Source organism: Peromyscus maniculatus, chromosome 10, assembly GCF_049852395.1.
Source record: "Peromyscus maniculatus bairdii isolate BWxNUB_F1_BW_parent chromosome 10, HU_Pman_BW_mat_3.1, whole genome shotgun sequence".
Lineage (NCBI taxonomy): Eukaryota > Metazoa > Chordata > Mammalia > Rodentia > Cricetidae > Peromyscus > Peromyscus maniculatus.
In genome coordinates this window covers 81,588,641-81,610,504 of record NC_134861.1, presented here as the reverse complement: position 1 = coordinate 81,610,504, position 21,864 = coordinate 81,588,641, and the positions used below count along the sequence as shown (strand labels likewise).

General features: G+C 37.4%; 1 protein-coding gene across 3 annotated transcripts in view; it reads left to right on the top strand.

The window, feature by feature from the left end:
• Window positions 1–5,411: 5,411 nt before the first annotated feature.
• LOC102905497 (transmembrane serine protease 11E) overlaps window positions 5,412–21,864 on the top strand; it is a 54,574-nt gene continuing 38,121 nt past the window's right edge. The window contains exon 1 of one of the 3 annotated variants that reach the window (XM_076546528.1): window positions 5,412–5,499. In XM_076546528.1, the coding sequence (XP_076402643.1) occupies window positions 5,492–5,499 (8 nt within the window). In that variant the 5' untranslated portion in view covers window positions 5,412–5,491. Of the gene's footprint in view, window positions 5,500–19,908; window positions 20,967–21,864 lie in introns of those variants that run through there. The other 2 variants (XM_076546529.1, XM_076546526.1) reach the window with 2 other exon arrangements.

Genomic DNA, 21,864 nt, shown 5'->3' with positions numbered 1-21,864 from the left:
TGGGGATGAGCTAGGGGTAGCTAAATGATTTGGGGTTTATATAGATAATAGCTATATTCATCAACTCAATGGAAATGATGAGCATCGTGTTAAAATGCCTTAAGTGTAAAAATTATAAAGAAATTATATCTAGAAATATGGAAGATTTTTGGATGGCTAGGGGACTATTTTAACTGCTCATAATTGAAAATAGTTCACTAAGATGCTAAAATTTTGGACCAGTCACTTCTCTACCCAGGAAGGTAAGCAAACTACAAGGTACTATATTATGCTGTCCTTGTGGCACTCGGTACTGATTTTGCAATATGAGGACATAGAAACTTAGACAGCTGTGTAGGGCTAGTTAGTGGATTCATATGTAGAACAACATTGGTGGAGGAAGGTTACTCCTCTTCCTAAAGGCAACATATATCTTTTTTTCTGCCTAAGGTCAAATAATTAGAACCCAATAGGAGTTGTATGCCCCATGGAAATAAGGAAAGGGTCAGGATAGTGGATATAGAGGAAGGGGACAGATACTCCAGCTGGAGAAGGAGTATGTACAGGGATTGGTATCGAAGGCCAAAGTAGATTGAAGATGAGTGAAGATGAACACTGTGTCTAGAAAACCACATGCATCACCAGGAATATTTCCCAGTGCCAAAATCTGTCAGTGATAGACAGAATGGGATTTAACTGGCAAAAGACGTAGGTCATATACCTGCACAGATACACAAATGCGTACGTGAGATGTTCGCCACCCTTGTATCCTCACGAGAGACCAAAGCTACAGAAGCTAGGCAGTGTGAGGGAGGACGAATCGCTCCAAGTCAGAACTTGTTCCAACATCTCTATCGCACATAGTCAGCTTCACGGTTTATGTGAAGGGGTTGGTTATATTTGTGTTAGCTTTGTAATCGGAATTCTAAATTTGACAAATTAAGTGTCAATGACGAAAGTTAGTGGAAAAGAACACAAAGGTGAGATTTGACACTTCATGGCTAGATGCCTGAGTGGAATAAAGAAAAATTATTTTAAGGTTATTTTCTGAGATATTATATACATATAGCCAAACAAACAAGGCACAGCAAGTCAACTAAGGACTCAGAAGTCATTATCTATAAAGAGTAATTCAAATAAAATATCATGTGGATCCTGTTTCCACAAAGCATAGGTTGTTTAACTGTTTCTTTGGTTTAATAAGGTAGTTGGTTTTCTCACTTAGCAACATCTAAATTCTCCAAGCCCTCCCCAGAGATATGGCCTCAGATCATTGCCTGTTTTGTTCCTGTAAGTTCTTGTGGGAGAATTACCATTCACAAAAGACTCATCTAAGGAACATTGTGCCACTCTCCTAGGCAGCTACAGATCAAGCTAAATAGAAGTACATATGCATACATGACCACATAAAATATGTCTTTATAAGAGTCAGTGACCTACTTCAGCTTCAGTTATATTCCAAGATATCTTTAATTAAGTACAAGGAATGATTATATTAAATTCTATAGTATTTTTTGCGAAAATATTCCTGGTGATATTCAATACAATGGTGCTTCATATGAGACATTCCTTTATCAGCTTAAATGATAGATTTCTACCCCTCTGTTGTTTTTTCTTTTCAGTAATGAGAACTGTGTGACTTTGCCTCCCATGCTATTCTTGCTTCCAAAGAGCACAAAATCCTTGTTATAACTCTATCAAAACAAATGTCTTAAACCAGATCTAGAGCACACTTGATTTTCCACTTTTTCTTACATGTGCTTACTGTTTGACTAAGCTGTCATGTACATTGGAGGAGAGTTCTTCCCTGAGGATCAAGCTCAAGTCATTAGGCTTGGTGGCAGGTGTTTTTACCGCCATTTTTACCTACTCTTATTTCTCAATTTTAACAAATAATCGGTCTGTCTATTATCTATCTATCTATCTATCTATCTATCTATCTATCTATCTATCTATCTATCTATCTATCATGGCCAGCTTCTATATATATGGACACACACACACACACACACACACACACACACACACACACACACACACACACCTGGAAATAAATTCACTAATGGCAACATCTTTGCTTACCCAGACAGCTAATTCACTCACTAGTTTAACAATATTGGTCAATGTGTAATATACATCCCAATAAACTGACCAATAAAAAGCATTGCTTTATTATTAGAGTGATACAACCTCAGGATAATTTTAAGGGCTTCCAGAAATTAATCAGATTATTATAGGCATCCGTGTTTTATCTAGCATTAAAGAACTTGGTACAAGCTAGGGTGTATTTAAGCAGTGATAAAAATCATCCCTGACTAGCCACAGTGGCACTGTGGCCTCTGAAGCTTGTGGCACCAGATGGTCATTGTTGTAAAATTGCTAAGTGTGCAGAAGGACAATGTAATAATTTGTCGGCTGATAAAAATACCTGTGGTCAAGTTGCTAACTTTACCTGTTATGCAGCGCAGGGCATCTGCTATGGTCTCACAAGAGACTCTCCTGCCCAGATATTCTCTAGACTCTACTTTCACTGTTCCATGGACTGTGACGTTCATAACTGATTCATGCCCAGAGTGAAGGTTTCTTCACTCCACGGCTTAGGATGCAGGGAATGATTTCCGAAAAAACGGCAAAGAAAAAGTATTTAAAGGAAAAATGAAATTCTTCTCTAAGAAACTTTTTTGTTTCTCTTAGAGATAATTTTAAAATGATTAATGTTGCTTTTATGTCCTACAGGAGTAACCATCAAAAAAAAAAAGAAAAAAAAACACACAAAAAAAACCAAAAACCAAAAACAAGCCTAAATTTATGAATTCTCCCAATGGAGCCTTCAAGTCTAATATTTTCTTCTCTCCTCTTTTCCTTGTCATTTTAAAATTTCTACTAAACTGTTAACTATATCATTAAATTTGATGTTATATACCGCTACAGCTTTGTGTGTGAGTGAGATGTGTGTGCCCGTAGAGGTCAGAGGTTAACATCAAATGTTCTCTTTCTCCATTGCTCTCCACATTACTTTTTGAGGCAGGGTCTCTCAATAAACATGGAATTTATCAACTTACTAGACTGGCCAGCTACCAAGCTCCAGGGAGTTTCCTGTCTATACACCCCTATACCTCACAACCACGATGCTGGGGTAACATGTGCACGATACTGATCAGTTTTCCTTGTGGATATTAGAGTAGAATCAAGGCCCACTGAAATGGCTCCCCCAGGCTGTGTAGTGGCTTTTGAGTGGCCAGAATAGAGGACAGACATATTGTGATTACCTTTCAATATCTTTCAAAGTTACCTATTTAAATCTGTTTACATACACATAGTCCTTGATTTTGTAGAAGCCTGTTCTCACAGTGTTTAAACAAAGTCAAAGACTGTCCTCTCATTTTCTGCATCTTTATCTATAGGTATACATATATAGGTATGCATATACCCATGTATATACAACCTTAGAGTTAGATAAAGGATTTACTTGAATTTGAAATGTAGTATTTGTGAAATAACAAAAGAAGTCATGAGATTTTGTTAGCTGAGTCTAGCAAGTCTCAGCCCAGAGTTATTTGGGAGAGAAGTACACTTTCCCTTGAAGATAAATGCCTAATGAACATTTTCAAAAGAACTCAAGTTCAAAATAAGATGTAGTATTATTAAGTGATAACATTTCATTGTCAGAAGTGCCACTATTTTAAGGCTAAGGACAATTTCGCCTCAAAATCCAGAGGATTTTTTGTTGTTGTTGTTTGTTTTTTCTTTCTTTTCTTTTTTTTTTAAACTATATTTTGTTGTCTTTTTATTTTTGGATGAATTTTTAAGTAGACAAAAGTCTGATACATATATTGAAAAACTTCCTGTAAGTAAATATGTATATTGTTCACCTATATTAAGTGATTTATTGACTTGAATACATTGGGTTGGGAATGTAGCTCAGTTGGTGGAATACTTGCCCAGGTGTGCACAGAGACCTGGGTTTGATCCCCAACACCATTTAAACCAGTGCTTGCTGGTAATCCTAGCCGTGGGAGATTGAGGCAGGAGGATCAGAAATTCAAATTCATTGACTATCTACTGATGGGCCTACAGCCTACCCTTAAGAGAAGTTTATTTCCTAGAAAGACTCCCTTGGAGAAGACTAAATGTTCATTTGCAAGTGGCTATCCACTGGAGATAGCTTTAGGGTTAGGGATGAGGACTTGTGTCCATTTCTCCTTTCAATTCTAGGACCCCATCTGGAGTAGACCCCTGCAGGCCCTGTGCGTGCTGCCTCAGTCTCTGTCAGTTCCTATGTGTGGTGTTTCCACTGTGTTTAAAAGGCCTTGTTTCCTTGGTGTGCTCCATCCCTTCTGGCTCTTACACTCATTCTGCCTCCTCTTCTACGGGGTTCCCTGAGCCCAAATAGGAGGGATTAAAAAAAAAAGTACATCTGTGAAGACACAAGGACAACCTGCCCAGGACAGAGGTTCCTTGCAGTACTGCTAGAGCGACGTTTCCCTCATTCCTCATCACGAGTCCCTACTTCTTGCCCCTGTTCAGCTGAGCCCTGGGATAACTGCTTTTGCAGTCCAATCAAGCAGCGTGCTTTCCTTTCCGTATACAATGTTAAGAGTCTGTGTATGCTACAGGAGATTCCTTTCTGTTAAACTTTTATAACCAAGTAGAGTGAGAGACAAACAAAAAATTCCTTTACAGCAGACGAGAGTCATAACACCATGAGAGCCCAGAGGTGAACGGCTAACTTGCTTTATGGGGATTAGAGAAAGCAATTTGCGGATAATGTCTCAAGCAAACATATAGAGTCTTACATTCTGTTTACAAGAACACACTGACAGATATATTTTATTTGTTTTTTGAGATAAATAACATAGTGAGTTAGGCAATGTGCCAGATTCTAAAAAAAGGAAAGAAATAGACTGCCTTAAGTGGGGATTAGTATTTGTAAATGGCTTGACTTTTCTAGAACAACAATGACACATAGTTTTAAGATGTTAATGTTTTTCCATCTTTGATGTATTTCCAACACCTGGCTTATAGTTAATTCCGAAGGGAAACTTTCATTTATATGCTTGACTGAGAAGAAAATGTGTCAGCTTACTTTAAAAAAAAAATACTGGTGTTAGTCCCTGTCGGGCCGTTCATTTAACTTAATTAAGCCTGGAAGCTCGAGGAGGCTGAGAAGGATAACTCCTAATTTTGCCTGTTTATACATTTAAACAACTGGACATCCCAAAAATTCCGTCATGTTAATGTTTTAAAAGCAGTTCAAGACAATAGCTTATAAGTCCTTACTCCTAGAAAGTGCTTATAAATTATTCTTGTTGTTGCTCTCTATAAAAAAATGTCTGTTGCACTAGTCGCACGAATAATCTCCACACTAGCCAAGACTTGTCAGACTGGTTCTCTATGGATCATCAGTGACTTCTTTCTTCACCTCACTTTAGCCTACAAAGCCACGGGTGAGCTGATGCACATGCTCAGTCGCGGACCAGTCACCACAGGACTCGGATCTTGCTAGTCAGCGATGTATCGGTGAGTCCAGGTCTCCCTTCTACCCAGGAACTTGTAGTCTGCAGTGGTGTGAGGCACCCAAGGACTCTTGGGTCTCCAGCTAACTATACTTAAGGTTTTATACATGGCATCGTGTCAAGTAGGTTCTTGTTCTTTCTCTAGGAGTATTCCCTCTCTCTCTGTTCATGCTCCGAAGAGTTTTCCAAAATGTAAAGGAGACAGTGATGTACTGCTATTCTTAGTTTGCTTGTTTGGGGAAGAATACTATGTTTTTCTGGTTTAGGCTTTGTGGGTCTTATGAGAAAATATACCCATTTTATAAAGTATATATAAGAAATGTAAATGTGAGCTCATGTGGGTTAAAGTTGTTTACTTCTCTAAGTAGTCTAATATTAAAAAGTATAAAATTTAAAAGTAAAAAAATTTGAAAGAATAAGAAGCAATTTCAGATGGCTGCTTTGAATAGCTAAATTGCCATAATTAGATTTTGCAAATAAATCTAGTGATGGAGATGTAGTAGTTCAGGGGTAGAGCATTTACCTGGCTGGTCAGAGACTCTGGTTTCAATCCTGAGCACCACAGACATATCAAATTCCAATATATCTGACCACAATAAATGTCTCTATTGTTTTCTTTCAATGTCAGAACCTAAATAGTAACAAAATTTTAGTCTACTAATTTGGAATCAAAATAATCTTATTTAATTTTATATTAAAATTTATTTTCTCAAATATGTTGATAAGTCCCTTTTGTTTTATACTTGATGAGTATCTTTAACACTTTGAGAAGAAAATATAAAAATTTCAGTGAAATCCGTGCCTTCACTGCATAAGGAAAAAGCCTGATTTTTGTCACCGGTAGAAATTCTACATGTATTTTATAAGAAGTTAGATATTCTTCTAATATCTCAAAGAGGCAACTAAGAGCTACAGATCTTGCAAATATAGTGATATCTGCCTTTTACAAGCATTTTTGATAACCATGATGCTTGTTGTATCTATTCTTTTACCTTTCATTCACTTTAAGAATATTACTATAGACAACAGTATCTCAAGAAAGTCTCTATCACATTCACCGTACTAGTTTCCAGATCTTGTTTGTGTTAGATCTGACTGGATTTGAATTTGATTCTAAACGTATAGAGAAGCTGCAATGAAGGAAATATTACAGTGAATTCTATAATTTATCTCTAATTTAAAATAGATGTGCTAATTTTCAAAAGTCTTGTTTCAGAATAGATGAGATCATCTCTCAAGAAAACAAACAAAAAAATTCCAAACCAACTAACAATAAAAAAATCTTCCCCATCTGAAGGTTTTATGACTGCTAAGCAAACTTGTGAGAACGAGGGCAATACTGGATGAGATATCAAGGGACTGGGCTGAGGTGGAAAGGGACTGGGATTATTACACACATTTTCCACAGGGCTGCTCTGAAGACATAGGAATAAGTACATGTTGATAATTTCTGTTTGAAGACTTTGGCTCATTACTAGAGCTTAGAAGATATAGCTGGACAGTTGTATTTTCTTCACCTTCTTCTTTAGCCAAATTCTGACAGCCTGTTCCCCATTCCACCTAAATGAGAATCATTATTTAAGAAATTTAAGAGTAAGAAATAATTTGGACTGGGTAAAGAGTTTTCCTCTTACCCTTCAATTTTCTTCAATTAGTTATGTTATATTATTTTTTGAGCATGAAGAAATCAACACATGGGTTTTATAAACACACACAGAAGAAAGTCAGCTAAATCCTCACGTGTAAGCTTATAGGAGGAGGCTTGGGAAGAGGAGAGGATATTTCTTAAATATTTTTATTTTCTTAAATATGTTTACTAGTAACTGATGATAATGAAAATTAAAAGTAAGTGGATCAAACTTATAGGGATTACTGTCTAGACTTTTTAAATTGCTGAAGGTGAAATGAGTATTATTCAAGTGAAACAAAATAGACAACTTTAATTTTTACTTACAAACTACTTCTCAGAGAGTAGCCCCTATACACCCTCCCATTAGAATCAATAAGCACTTAATAAAAGTAGAGTTATTTGGCCCCATGCCGTAAAGCCTAATAAATCTGTGGTTGGAACACATGTTAAACACTTGCCCAAAGGAAATCTCAACTCCCTTACATTTGAGAGAAAAAAAAAATAAAACAATATAGTGTAGACATGAAAAAGAAAGGAATATGTGAGGCTGAAAAAAAACCCCACAAAGCATTAATGAAACAGTTGTTATTAAAAAGAATCACCCTTTGCTTTGTTTCAACTGAAATAATTGTATCTTAATGAGAGGTCTCTCTCCCTAGTCACCTTTCCCTTCAAGGAAGACGAGCACTTATTTGTGCAGTACGGTGATGACTACAGACGGGGGTCATTTCAGAAGGTGTGGAAACTGAAGGGAGGGGGCAGACATATTTGAATAGTTCATGTCCAACAGGAAAGCAGGCCTTATTTTTTTTATCTTCAAAATAGGTTTGTTTACAGGAAAAACTTCACCGTAAAACTGCACCACACCCAGAAATTAGTCAGTAGTGACATTGAAAGGATTTTTCATTGACAGGTAGGTTCAGATTGCGACACGTCTGGGCTACAAGGGTTTAACACGCACTCATTTCTCTTTCAGCTGAGATCAGTGCTGTCCATAGAAAAAGCTGTAGTAAGTTCTCGTCGGGATAAGCCCTATGTGGATTCAGATTGTGTATCTTGTAAAATGTATCCCATTGAGCAAGTGGATATAATAAATAATCACTCTTCTAAGTGCTTATTGTTATCACCCCTTTTAAAAGATAAGGTGGTGCGGTACAAATACACGGTCCAGGCTCACTGTGGGATCTAGCACCTGCATTTGTGGTCTGGAATTCCAGGCCGGTTTACCTACAAAAGAGTGTCTATCACAGGTGGTTACTGAAGGACCCTTCAGTCATTGGAGAGCCTGACAGAAATGGAAAAAAATCCCCATATATCTACATGGATAAAATATAAATACATAGGTCAAGAGACAGATGGTATGTAAAGCCAACATGAAATTGTCTACACATGTGCTGAGGAGAGGCTTTCATGTATGGGTTTCTAAACATCTTTAAAGAATCCACTATCTTACTAATGTCTAGAATTTGTCTTCTATAAAATGAACACGTGACCTAATTTCCCTATTGTCTTAAAGGTGACCAGTGACTGTGAGCATAGCATTTAGATTACATCACTGTTTTCCATAAATGAGTTCATTGGTTAAAATTAACCGTGACTGTCTTTTCTTCTGAAATAAGATTGGTCATTTTAAAGAGGGGACAATTTGAAACATCAGCAATGAGTTTTATACCCAAATTGGAAAGCATTCTATACTCAGCAGTTGCGGAATAGTTCTCCTGAGATATTATGTGGAAAAATGGGTTCCATGGATGTTCAATAGCTCTATCAGTGTTAGTGTTTTGAAGAACTATATTAATAGTTACTCAGGTTGGATGGGGTGGTATTCAAGCTGAGGTTGTAGGATTGTTTGGGTTCAAGAGATCGTGGACATCCTGGGCAATATAGCTCAACAAAACAGAATAAGATAGAATTTATTCCAACATCTTTTCTGGGAGCCACTTAATTGAGGATAATGGGCAGGAAATGTAAATAATCTCACAAGTCTGAGATCAGTAGATTGGGGGTCAGGAGGACTGAAGGCTGAGAATGAAAGTGGGCTACAGAGGCACTAAGACATCATGCCAGGACCTGCAAGCCTGACCTTTCTCCAGGTACACAAATGGCTTGCGTGGGAGGGTGAGTTCTCAGGGTTTTCAAATAGTAATTCTAAGATAATTAACTAGTTTCAGGGAAATCCAAAATACCACCGAAGCATCATTAAATTTTATCTTGCAAACGTTTCATCTGAAGATGTCAGATGGCATACGTATTTTGAAGCTGAATAAGTAAACCCAGAGGGATTTTGAACTTTGTCTAAAGTTCATGTCATATGAGTCAGCACATGACAAAATAATAATTGCTATTATTTGAGTATACTATGTGACAGCTACCATCTTAAAACATTACTTTGTGTTTAATCTTCATAACAACCCATGGCTGTATTGTACCCATTCTATAGATGGGGAAATGGAGGCTCAGAGACATATCATTGTTTTTCAACTGGTAATAAATGACAGAACTGAAAAGGAACACAGGTCTGTAAGACACCAAAACCTACATTTTAATTGCAATACTGACCCATCCTTACTGGGCCTTTCTGTTAATCTATGTGGGTCCTCTATGACCAGTTTAACTGTCTTACTGTGTTAAGAGATAGAAAAACTTTGAAAGAATGATTCAGTTATCCAATAAACGTCCTCCAAAATTAGCCTCTGCAGCAGGAAACACAGAAATTCCATTCTGTAAAGGGAACAGAGCAAGATTAACTAATTTGCATATGGCCACAGGAATAGGTGAGTCAGTCAGTACTAGAGATAGAATCTGACCTCCCAGTGCACCTGTGTACTGTGCATAGTTTAGGAGGAGAGATAGATTAGTGTGGGCTAACTACATGGCCCGGGAACTGTTGTTATGACTAATACTGTTAGAACCTGAATAAAAATAAATGGCCCTCTTAAAAATTAACATTATACATTTATTATATACATGTTGATTTGAAATACCTACACATTATAGGATGGTTAAATTGAGCAAATGAACATGTACAGTACTTCACATAGATTATTATTTTTTAGTGAGAACAGGTAAAATCTACCCTCAGTATGTTTCATGCATATGATCCATTGTTATTAAATGTAGTTGCCACGTGGTAGCTCTCTGGTGCTTATTCCTCCTGGTTAACTGAAAGTCTATTTTATAAAGTTAGACTGAATATTGAAAGCTTGTCAGTCCATATGTCATAAAATGCCAGGAGGACACATGCAGGGGGAATAAAGACACTCCCTGATAGACAGAGATTCCAACATAGGTGTTGTCATTTGTTACCTTCTAGCAATCCACTGAGAAAACTAATTTTAATATTAGATGGCAGTACACACAGGGAAACTAAAGATCGGTAGGACTGAGCCTTCCAAATCTCTGAGTCAGTGATGGGTGGTGAAATTGAAGGTTTAACAGGCATGTTCTACCCCAGCTCTGTGTTATACTCCTTCTATCTCTGTCATGCCATCAACTTTGGATTCCTAAGTCCTACTTGCGTAAGCAGGGTTCATTTTCCTTGTCTTTTCATGGAATTCATTCACCTTTGCATCTCAACTTTTTTAATCAAGAAAATTTCAAATCCAGTTAATTAATATACACCCATGACACTGTAAAACAGTCATTCAAACATGCAGTACAGTCAAGCCCTTGTTAAGCACTTGGTCACTCATTTCCTACCTCTGGCTCTGGGAATTCAAAGAGCTCTAACGTTTGCACTATACACACCTTGGCTAACAGGAGGTAGCTGTATGACTACTCAGAGCCTAGCATGGTATTGACCTCAAGATGGATGCTTTTCTGCAATTATTTTTACAAATCTAATGGCTCTATGACTAAAGTGGGTCTCCAGTATCAAGAAAAGAATTGCTGTGGATGGATTAGGACCAGGTCTGGGAGGTTCCTCTGTCTTCCTTCCATAAACCCTCATGCACATGTGAGGCCACTTGAAGAGAAAACAGATTTCGTATTATGGAAGAAATAATGACAATGGCTGACAATCACTGAGTATTTAGTGTTTGCTTGAAAAAGTACCAGCACCTTTACAAATGTTTGCCATTTGATGTTGGATGAATCTTATGAACTGGTTTATAACATTGGTTCAATTTGTTGGTGGGAAAATGTAGACTCAGGGAGGCAAGCAACTTCTCCAAGGTCACCTAGCTAATGAAGGCTACTGTAAGGGACAAACCCAGGCTGTTCATCGCCAAAAAGCCCATGTCTTAATCTACCAGGTAAGAGAATGGAAACCATTAGCTTGACGTTTCAGAGCTTGAAACAGGAGATGATTATTATTATTTTTGAATATATAGAATACATGATTTTCTTAAGGTCTTTAAAATACACATGAGTGTTTAAAGGAGAATTTACAATAGTATAGAGATTTCAAAGTAAAATGATCTGAATATAATGCATCAATAATCACACTGAATGTATGTGGTCTAAATCAGTGGTTCTCAACCTTCCTAAAGCTGCCACCCTTTAATAGAGTTCCTCATGAAGTGGTGACTCCCAATCATAAAATTAATTTTGTTGCTACTTCATAACTGTAATTTTGCTACTGTTATGAATCATAATGTAAATATATGACATATAGGGTGGTCTTAGGTGACCCCGTGAAAGAGTTGTTTGACCGCCAAAGGGGTTGCAACTCACAGGTTGAGAACCGCTGGTCTAAATACTGAAGATAGGGCTGGAGGGGAACTCAGTGGGTAGAGGCACTGTGCCCAGCCTGGTGTCCTGAGTTTAATTCCCAGGGTACACTTAATAGAAGGAAAGCAGTGACTTCTGTGAGTTGTCCTCTGATCTCCATACGCATGGTGTGTATACCCTTCCCTGCAAATGAGTGAATATAATTTTAAAAATACATGCTGAAAGAGATTTTTCAGATGAGATTAAGAAAAGGAGAAAAAGAAGACCTATTTTCCTTCTAGAAGGAACCCACTCTAAATATGATAATATAGAAAAGTTAAACATATGATAGGAAACCCAAATATCAAGCAAACACTAATCAAAAGCTATATGTAAGTATGTATATTAATCTCAGAGAAAGCAGACTTTAGAATGAGGAAAATAGTTGGGCATAAAAGGCTAAACTGACCCAAAAGATAGCAGTCCAGAATGTGTTTACCCCTGTTACAGAACAGAGGTTCAGATAAATAAAACAGACAGTGCTGAAGGGTAAAATAGGCAAATCCACAGTTACTCCTGGAGGTATCAACTCTTCCCTATCACTATATGACAGAACAAGTTGACAGAAACTCAGGTAAGAGACAGAGAACCTGAAAATTGAAACAATTTGACCTTATTGACCCATAACAAACCCTCCACTCAAAAAAGGCAGAGTACCAATTCTTCTCAAATGCACAGGGAAACCCTACTATGATAGACTCTACTGTGGGCCATAAAACAAAGGACAGTAAAATGCCCTAGAATGAACAGTAATGGGTATGGTGGCTTGGAGGTAACATTGTGGGGGATGGCCAAGGGCTGCAGTTAGAGGAAAGGGGTTATCAGATTGCAGCTGTGGCCACCATTAGATCAGGCCAGGCAAGATAAGAGCCAGGGGGATTAATCTTCAAAACCCTCATCTTTGACCATGTGCTGTAACGAGGAGATTCTTAATTAGGACTTTGCTGTTTTGGAATGTTACTACTAAATTTATTATTTGTATTTCAAAAGACATTAAATAAAAATATTCTCTTTTTCTGATACAGAATCTTCCAGAAAGTTACTAACAGTCCATCTTGGGGTTCTTTTTTCCTAAATATGACATAAAATGGTAATTACTTTACCACAAGTATATCGCAGTCGTATCAGACTTAACTAGGAACCACAGGGTAAGAATAACAGAAGATTATGAAATTTCATTTGTTTAGTGTAAAACAGGTCTGGAGGCTGGCAGCTGTGGGAGGAGAAGGTGATAATTAGGTATCTAGGCTCTTTTTATAATGCTGCTCTACCAAAATTAGCACATATTTTCTAAAGCAGGAACTTATACTTAATTGATTAACGTGTATTCTAGTTATGACATGTAAGTCAGGGTTCTAGTAGATTTATTTGGTGTCTACTCATTCATACGATGAGTTTTCTCCCTCTTTCTCTCTCCTTCTCTCCTTTTGTGGCACTGAGGATTGGATCTAGGGCCTCAAACATTCTAAGTAAGCATCTGACTGCTGGGCTGTCTCTCCGGACTTCATTTTATTTTTTAAAGTTAGAGACAGGGTTTCATTAGGCTTTTCAGGCTAGCTTCTGCGTTTATTTGGAATTACAGGCCTATGTGATCAGGCCTGGCTTCAAATGGTGGCTCATATCAATAAAGAACACATTCATTCTGCAGGTTGTCGTGTTCCCTAGTTAATTATCAAGGATTCTAGCTTCTGAGTATTTGGAATTACAGGCCTATGCGATCAGACCTGGCTTCAAATGGTGGCTCATATCAGTAAAGAACACATTTATTCTGCAGGTTGTCATGTTCCCTAGATAATTATCAAGGATTTATTTATTAAGGAAAAAGACAAATCCTTGAGATAGGTATCTAGAAGTCTCTACCTCCAGCAGAGTGATAAAGAGAAAGCGGGGATGGGGATGGGTGGGAGATATCTGACTCTAAAGTTCAGAAGCTGAGTCACAGCTATAGATTTGGTAGCTATGAGTATCTAGATATAAATTAAAGTCATGGATGCTGCTAATTATAATTACTGGGTTCTTCTGATTAGAATCCTTCCCTTGTAATTTCAGGGTATTGATGTACATGGGAAAAAAAATCTATCCTGCTTTAATAAGAATTTGAGGATATTAATGTGTTATTATTAAAATGCTAATACTTTGAAGCATAATTGAGTGTGTAATGATCTACTTCACAAATCTTTCAATCAACTTGAAATTTTAATTTTAGTCAACCTATGTTACAGGTTACTATTTGTGGCAAGACATTTATTAATTAGGTAAATTTACTTTGAACAATCATATAAAGATAAATAGGGCCCATAATTTTCTAATTACATGCTTATTGCTAAGATAATTCAAACAAGGTTTCAGCATGCGCAGGGGTTTGTACGTTGTTTGGGGAATCATTGGTGATGGGTTACTCTGCTTTCCTGGAAAATGTTGCCTAGAGCACAGGGCATAGCTTATGTTCCACCTGCCAATCCCAATGTTAAGCTTTATCAGGGCATAACTTAGAAAATTTCAAAACTAGTTTAGACAGCAAATAATTAAAACAACTAAAATAATTAAAAGCTTTTCACAGATTTGATACTTAATTGATCTTTGTCCATGCAATATTTTCAGGGGCTTTTATTTTGAATTGATGGAAAGCACAATTTACAGTAGCTTAAAAAACATTGACCAGTAGAGAAGTGGTAAAAATGAAAGATAAAAGTTTCTTAATGTCCCTCTTACACCTGTTTCCTAAAATTAAAGCTATTGGTAAAATCAAGAAAAGATGACTTGTAGTCTCTTAAGTCTCTTAGCTTGCTGCAAATTAGGTCAAACTTTCCAATATTGTAGTCAACAGAAAAGCAGTACATTTGAAATATTATATGAAGACTGATTAATACATTGAAGATTGCTTTTAATGTTGTTAAACATTATTTCTGGATTGTGTGAGATAGCATTAATTTTGATTGATTTTGGCACTAAGGTAAATTTCTATGTATTCCCTTGATTCTCAAGAAAATAGAGCATATGACATCATACGGCAAGAGGCTGGCTGGGATGCTTGCACTACTATGGTGTTGAATATTCATTCAGATTTCTGGTCCAAGTAAAACTAAGATCCAGGTCACTTCTCTTCAAGTTCACTGCCAGTTCACCTTATCAATCAAGGTCTCCCAGGGGGACTGAAGTCAAAAGTCTAAATGGAGATTTGGTAGAAACATAGAAACATTACAGAAAGTGTTTGAATGTAGCAGTGAAGGGAGGTCTCCAGCTCAGATTCCTCACCCTTCCTTCCACATCCCCCTCCACACACAGTAGCATAGGCATGCCTGATAATTCTTGCCCCACCCCATTTTAGAGGTACAGTCTCCCAGCTCTGGCTGCCATGGCATGCTTTGTTTGTCCTGCTGTAGCCAACTGTGACTTTTAAAGTTCCCCCATGCCAATTTATTATCTTGAACAGAAGAGTATGAGGGAAGTAAACATTGGTGGTACTAAAGCTTACAATAGATCAACATCTGTATAATCCTATACCTAACTATTCAATGACATTTTTAATTTTTTTGCCTCATTTATCCATAATTATAAATTTCTAGAGGTAGGGCAAAATGTCAACATGCATGCCAATTTGTGGCAACCTAAGTTGTAACCTACATAGGGTTGAGAAGTTTATAATGACATTGATGGCAGGGTCATACAGGTCAGATCAAGTCCTTACTGTGGAGTCACTACTGGCATTTACATAAAATGTCTATCAAAGTCTGATGCTACCACTTCCAATCTTGCCAGAATTACTGTAAAGAAATATCACCTGAGTTTTGTGGTTGGTTAAATAATCTAGGGCTTGCCTAAGTTAATAGTTAATATATTATAGGGTTTTCTGTTAAAATAACTTCTTAGAATTTGTTTATCAAACAACATGATATTTTTAAAGCCTATTTTTACGCCTATTATTCCAATAATCTTTAGTTATTGTATAATATGATAGTGTTTCTAAAGCCATTCCAGTAATAATTATGAAAGCCTGGTCAAATCTTTTTAAATTTAAATTTGTATTCTTTACATACATTACATTCTGACTGCAGTTTCCCCCACCACTCCTCCAGTACCGCCTACTCCCTGAAACTCCCCTCTTCACCAGATCCACTCCTCCTCTATTTCCCTTAAAAAAAAAAAAAAAGGCAGGCCTCCCAGGGATATCAACTGAATATGGCATAACAAATCACAGTAAGGCTAGGCACAAACCCTCATATCAAGGCTGGATGAGGCAACCCAGTAGGAGGAAAAGGGTCCCAAGAGCAGGCAAAATAATTAGAGATAGCCTCTATTCCTGCTGCTAGGGGTCCCACAAGAACACCAAGCTAATAAACATGCAGAGGACCTAGCTCAGACCCGTGCTGGATCCCTATTGTCATCTCAGTTTCTGCAAGTCCCTGTGAGCTCTGCTTAGTTGATTCTGTGGGTCATGTTCTCATGGTGTCCTCGCTGGTCAGATATTTTTAAAACTGATTGAAGGTCTTTGTGTCTGAATGGTTTAATATAGCCCCTTTGCTATCAAATTACTTTTAATGAACTGTTATTGACACTGCCAGTACTGAGGGAATTAATAAGAGTGTTCTGCAGCTCTTTTTGTTTAGATGTTAATAATAGAGACTGAAGTTAATTACATTGTACAGCATGCTTTTTTATGAAGGCCTAATAATGGTGTTGCTGAACACCTGTGCTGCCTTTTCCTTATGGATGCTGAAAAGAAGATATCAGATCAGAATTTGCTTTTTTTTTTTTTTTTTGTTTGGGGGATGTCTTCTAGAAACCAACCTACCAGTGTTGTGGCATGACTCAAGGAAATGTCTGCATGCAAATACTTCTAGTACTATTTCCATTTTATATTTTTACTTATTTGCCTTCTTCTTCTATCCACAAATTTAATTTAGTAGCAACAGCAACAACTCTCCCTCCCTCTCTCTCTTACACACACACACACACACACACACACACACACACACACACACACACACACTTTTAAAAGTCATCTTAAATCAGTTTGGTACAATGTGAGAGACAAAAATATATATGATAAGAACACTTATAGAGCAATTACCCAATATAGGTCTTAAATTAATCCCCAGAGCTGGAACTAAAAGCAGTTTTCTGAGATGCCATCGAGACACAGAAGGAGTTGGACACACAGAATGGGAGAGAGGTAAAATCTACATGGCAGAATGTAGATTAATAAAAATATGGGTTAATTTAAGTTATAAGAGCTAGTTGGACAAGCCTAAGCTAATGGCAAAGCTTTCATAATTAATGTCTCTGTGTCATTATTTGTGACCTGACGGCCCAAAAGAAAAATCAAACTACACAACACCATCACACAGACATACATGCAGGCAAATAAAATAATAAATTTTTTAAAAAGAAAAAAAAAACAGTTTTCTTTTATTTGTATTGATGCTGTAAAAATAAAATAGAAAGAATTATTTGGCAACTAGTGATATTCTTGCTTTAATTGCAATTTCTTTATGAGAATTATTATTAATTATCATTATAGGGATTAAACATATAATTCAATCCACATAATAAGATGATTTTCTTAAGTATTTCATAGATGTGTTCTACACATCAACAAATGGAATAGAAATAGGGTTTGTTTTTGTAATTTTATAAGAATAATTTGCTTGAATTTCTTCTTAAAAAATTAACAATGGCAGCTAGAAAGACAGTTCAATCATTTAGAGCATTTATTGCTCTTGCAGAGGACTCAGGTTCAGTTTCCAGCCCCACACTATAGCTCATGACCATCTGAAACTCTATAGACCTGATGCCCTGTCTGGTCTCCATAGGCACCAGGCAAACAAGTGGTACTCATGTATGCATGCAAGCAGTCCACTAATACATTAAAAGATAGCAATAAAAACATACTACCCGTCTCAGTGTTACCATTGCTGAGATGAAATACCATGACCAAAAGCAACTTGAGAAGGAAAAGGTTTATTTCACTCACAGTTCTCTATAACAATTCATCATCAAAACAGGGAGGAAGAGGACTCAAGTAGGGCAGGAACTCAAGCAAGGCAGGAACCTGGAGGCAGGAACTTACGCAGAGGCCATGGAGGTGTCTGCTTACTGGCGCGTTCCCCATGCCTTGCTCAGTCTGCTTTTTTATAGATCCCTGGACCACCAGCCCAGGGATGTCACCACCCACAATGGCTTGGCCCTCTCAGCTCTTAGAAAAATGCCCTGCAGCCAGTGCTTATTGGAGGCATTTTTCTCACTTTGGGGTTTCCTCCTTTCATATAATTACAGTTTATGTCAAGTGGATATAAAATTAGTAAGCACACTATCTATGTCTATGTATATCTTTTACTTTGTTTTTTCCCTGGGTCCTTATGTAATTTTGTTTTAGAAATATCAGAAGGAGTTAAAAAATCAGTGTCCTAACAATACATGGTTTACTCAAAATAAAATGCAGCTGAAGCACCCATTTGAGGTTCTCAACCTTCTTAGTGCTGAGATCCTTTAATACAGTTCCTTATGTTGTGGTGACTCCAACCATAAAACTATTTTGTTGCTACTTCATAACTGTACGTTTGCTACTGTTATTAATCATAATGGAAATATTTGATATGCAGGATATCTGATGTGCAACCCCCAAAGAGGTCTCAACCTACAGGGTGGGAACTGCCACTGTAAGCTAAGCTGGTGTCAAACACATGGTAAACACCAAGCAAATGTTAGTTGATATGTTGCTATTTTATTTTAATTTTGGCTTTCTGAGACAGGATTTCTCTGTGTGCACTTGGCTGTCCTAGAACTGGCTTTGTAGAACAAGTGAACCTTGAACTCAGAAATCTGCTGGTCTCCGCTTCCTGGGTGCTGGAATTAAAGCGTGTACCACCACACTAAGCCAGCTTTTTTTATTTTTTAACTAAAAAATTTAATGTGTGCACTCATGAGTGGTGTACATGTGTGGAGGTGTGCATGTTCATAACTGTGCATCTGTTGGGGTCAGAGGTCTACATCAGGTGTCTTCCTGTTGTAGAATATTAGTTAAAGATGTGTTACATTTGTTTAATGATGCAAAGATGGGTTGCATTCTTTTACGTTGCATTTGTTTAACTCTGTGAGGGTGTGTTACTTTGCCTGTCTTGGCCTAATAAACACCTGATTGGTCTACTAACGAGGCTTTCTGAAACAGCAGTTATTCTTAGCAAGGTCTGACTTGCCTTTCCTTGTCTTCAGTATCTCAAGTTGTTTCCTGGAACTAAGGTGGACTTCGAGCTCATTGAGAAAGATCAAATACCATAGTGTGGTATTGAAAAATGAGTTTTTTGCAACTTAATTTAGTCAACTTTGCTTCAGTTCCTGAAGAATGAGCAACTCTTGAGAATGGGATAAGAATGCATACAAACAGATGAGGCTCAGGCTTATCCCCAGGAAGGTAAAAGACAAACAAATGAAACTAACAAAAACCCAAACAAAAAGATGTCGATATGATGCTCAGGATGAAAAGAGCAACCAGAGCAGAAAATTTTTAAATCATCTCCTAAATATACAAAAGCATTTTATGGGTGTGAGCAAAGGATAGCCTCTAAGACACTCTACATGGGAGGCAATAGGAAGAGCTTGCTAAGAGAAGCAGTGTGGGGTTTAATCAGGTTAAGCCATTGTCCATGGCACTTGTAGAAAGAGTTTACTAGAACAGAGAGTGTTTCAGACTAGGGAGCTGGAAGAGAGAACTGTTATCAAGCTGTGAGTCAAATACTGGTGGGAATTTCCCCGAGCAAGTTCATTGGCAGCAGAATAGGGGACAGATTTGGCACGACTCCAGATCATTAGTGTTGACTTGTAGGCTATCCATTAAACAACCACAGCAAACGATAGGGACCCAATCTGATTCATGATTTACTTTTATATGGTGTTTTAACTAAGAACAGTTTTCACACTTTTAAATAATTGAAAGCAAACTGGAAAAAGGTCATAAACTATTTTGACAGTTAGAACATATTTAAATATCGGTCTCTAGATATGAAAATGTACCAGGACACAGCTGTGCCCTGCATTGATTCTGCATTGTCTGTGGCTGCTTTATGACATAGTGACAGAACTGAGTAGCTGTAGCAGAGAACCTACAGCCTAGAAAACAGAAAGATCAGTCACTTTAACCTTCACCCCAAAGCTGGCTAGACTCTGGCTGAAGAAGCTGATGATCATTCCTCAGGGTCACCAAGTTATGGACATCAGGAACATGCTTGTGAGCGCGGCGGGGCTGGACTGAGCTGCCGAGATGTGGGAACTGACAACGTCAGCGCAGCTTATCATCAGGGAGAAGGAATAAGACATTTGAGAACCACTGTTGCGCTAAACACAGTGCTGACTGTGCTAAGTAGCCGCTTGTTCTGACAAGCTCGCCTCACAAACATCGCTCTCTTTACGTAATCGCCCACAGCATGCCAGCAGGCCTGTTTGCTGTTCCGCCTCTCCTGCTCCCTCACGTTTTCCTGTCACTGGCTTTCTTTCTTCCTTTCTTCCTTCTCTCTCTCTCTCTCTCTCTCTCTCTCTCTCTCTCTCTCTCTCTCTCTCTCTCTCTTTCTTTTTTTAAAGTACTGTTCTAAAAATGACATATTAAGAAGTGATGTGGACAACACAATGTTGGGTCTATTTCTTGTCTCCCAGTAATTTAAAGCCAGTCAAATGTATCTGTACCTTAACACCTATATTTACTCAACTTCTCACTAGTTATACATTTCCCCAAATGACAAGAAAAATTAGAGGGCAATTTGGCCATTTGAACTTGTTGAAGGAATTAGAATTCAAAAAGTCTTCCCGAGGGTGAATTTAGGCGAATTAAGCTAAGTTTTGGAGGAGCAAAGAAGTGTTTGGATAGGATACCTGATACAGAACATGCACTTGATACAGGAACACCAACTGATATGAGAAACAGATTTATTTCTCTGTTTTATGGATGTTTTTAGAACACTCTCTAACCATATCTACTTTGGAGCAGTTTAGTACTGAATGACTTGCTGACGGAAAAAGGTAGCTAAGAAATAATAAATTATACCTTAATAAAGGGAAAAAGAAGCCAAGTCAATTGGCATGAAAACCAATGCTATAGATTGGAAAAGGAAGATACAGTGCTTCAAATGGCATATGTCTTGGTAATGTGGGCATCAATACTACTATTAATAATTTAAATGATTGATAAATGCTACTGATATTTGTATTTTTTTTCTCATCAGCATTCAATGTAATAAATTGACTTAACATTTTTTACCACCATAGAGCTCATCAGGCTGGGTGTGGGGAATAACAATCCTTGTTTTTCATATAGAGAAAACATGAGAGAGTTGTGCGTCTCCTGGGATAAAGAAGTTGGTGGCCACACGCAGAAATACACTCTCAAAATTGTTTGTCTGTATTGCTTTGACTGAATTCTCTCTATCTTTGTCCCATGATATCCCTCTCTTGCCCCCTAACACCAAAGAAAGCATGCCACTCAGATATTGCAGGGATCAGGGAAGGAAGCCAGAGTGGTACCTTGGCACGTTAGTGAAAAGAAGTACACACACACACACACACACACACACACACACACACTCCAGACCTGATCTTCCTCAGTCATTTTTTTAATTCTTTATAAGCTCTCTTTATCATTTTTCTTTTCTTTCTCTTCTCCATTTAATTCAAAAGACTATTTATTATTTACAGAATCTATCATAAAACTAAGGCCTGCATGGATTCCAATGAAAGTTTTGTTTATTTCTTATTCTACTTCTTACTACTAATAATTCAGCACATCCTATGTTTTTATTATGCATACACCATATAATTATCTTAAAAATTAGAATGTAAAATATATCTCATTCATATTATCATCACGATTTTTGCTAAATGGATAATTGGCCACTTTCATGTTAATACAAGCAGATTTGCACTCAACAACTTAGTAACTGCTTTGCTTGGATTTCTGTCTGGATTAAAAAAGTCACTGTCAAACAAATACAACTAATATTTCATATTTCAGCATTATAACCATATACTGTTGGCCATTCTATC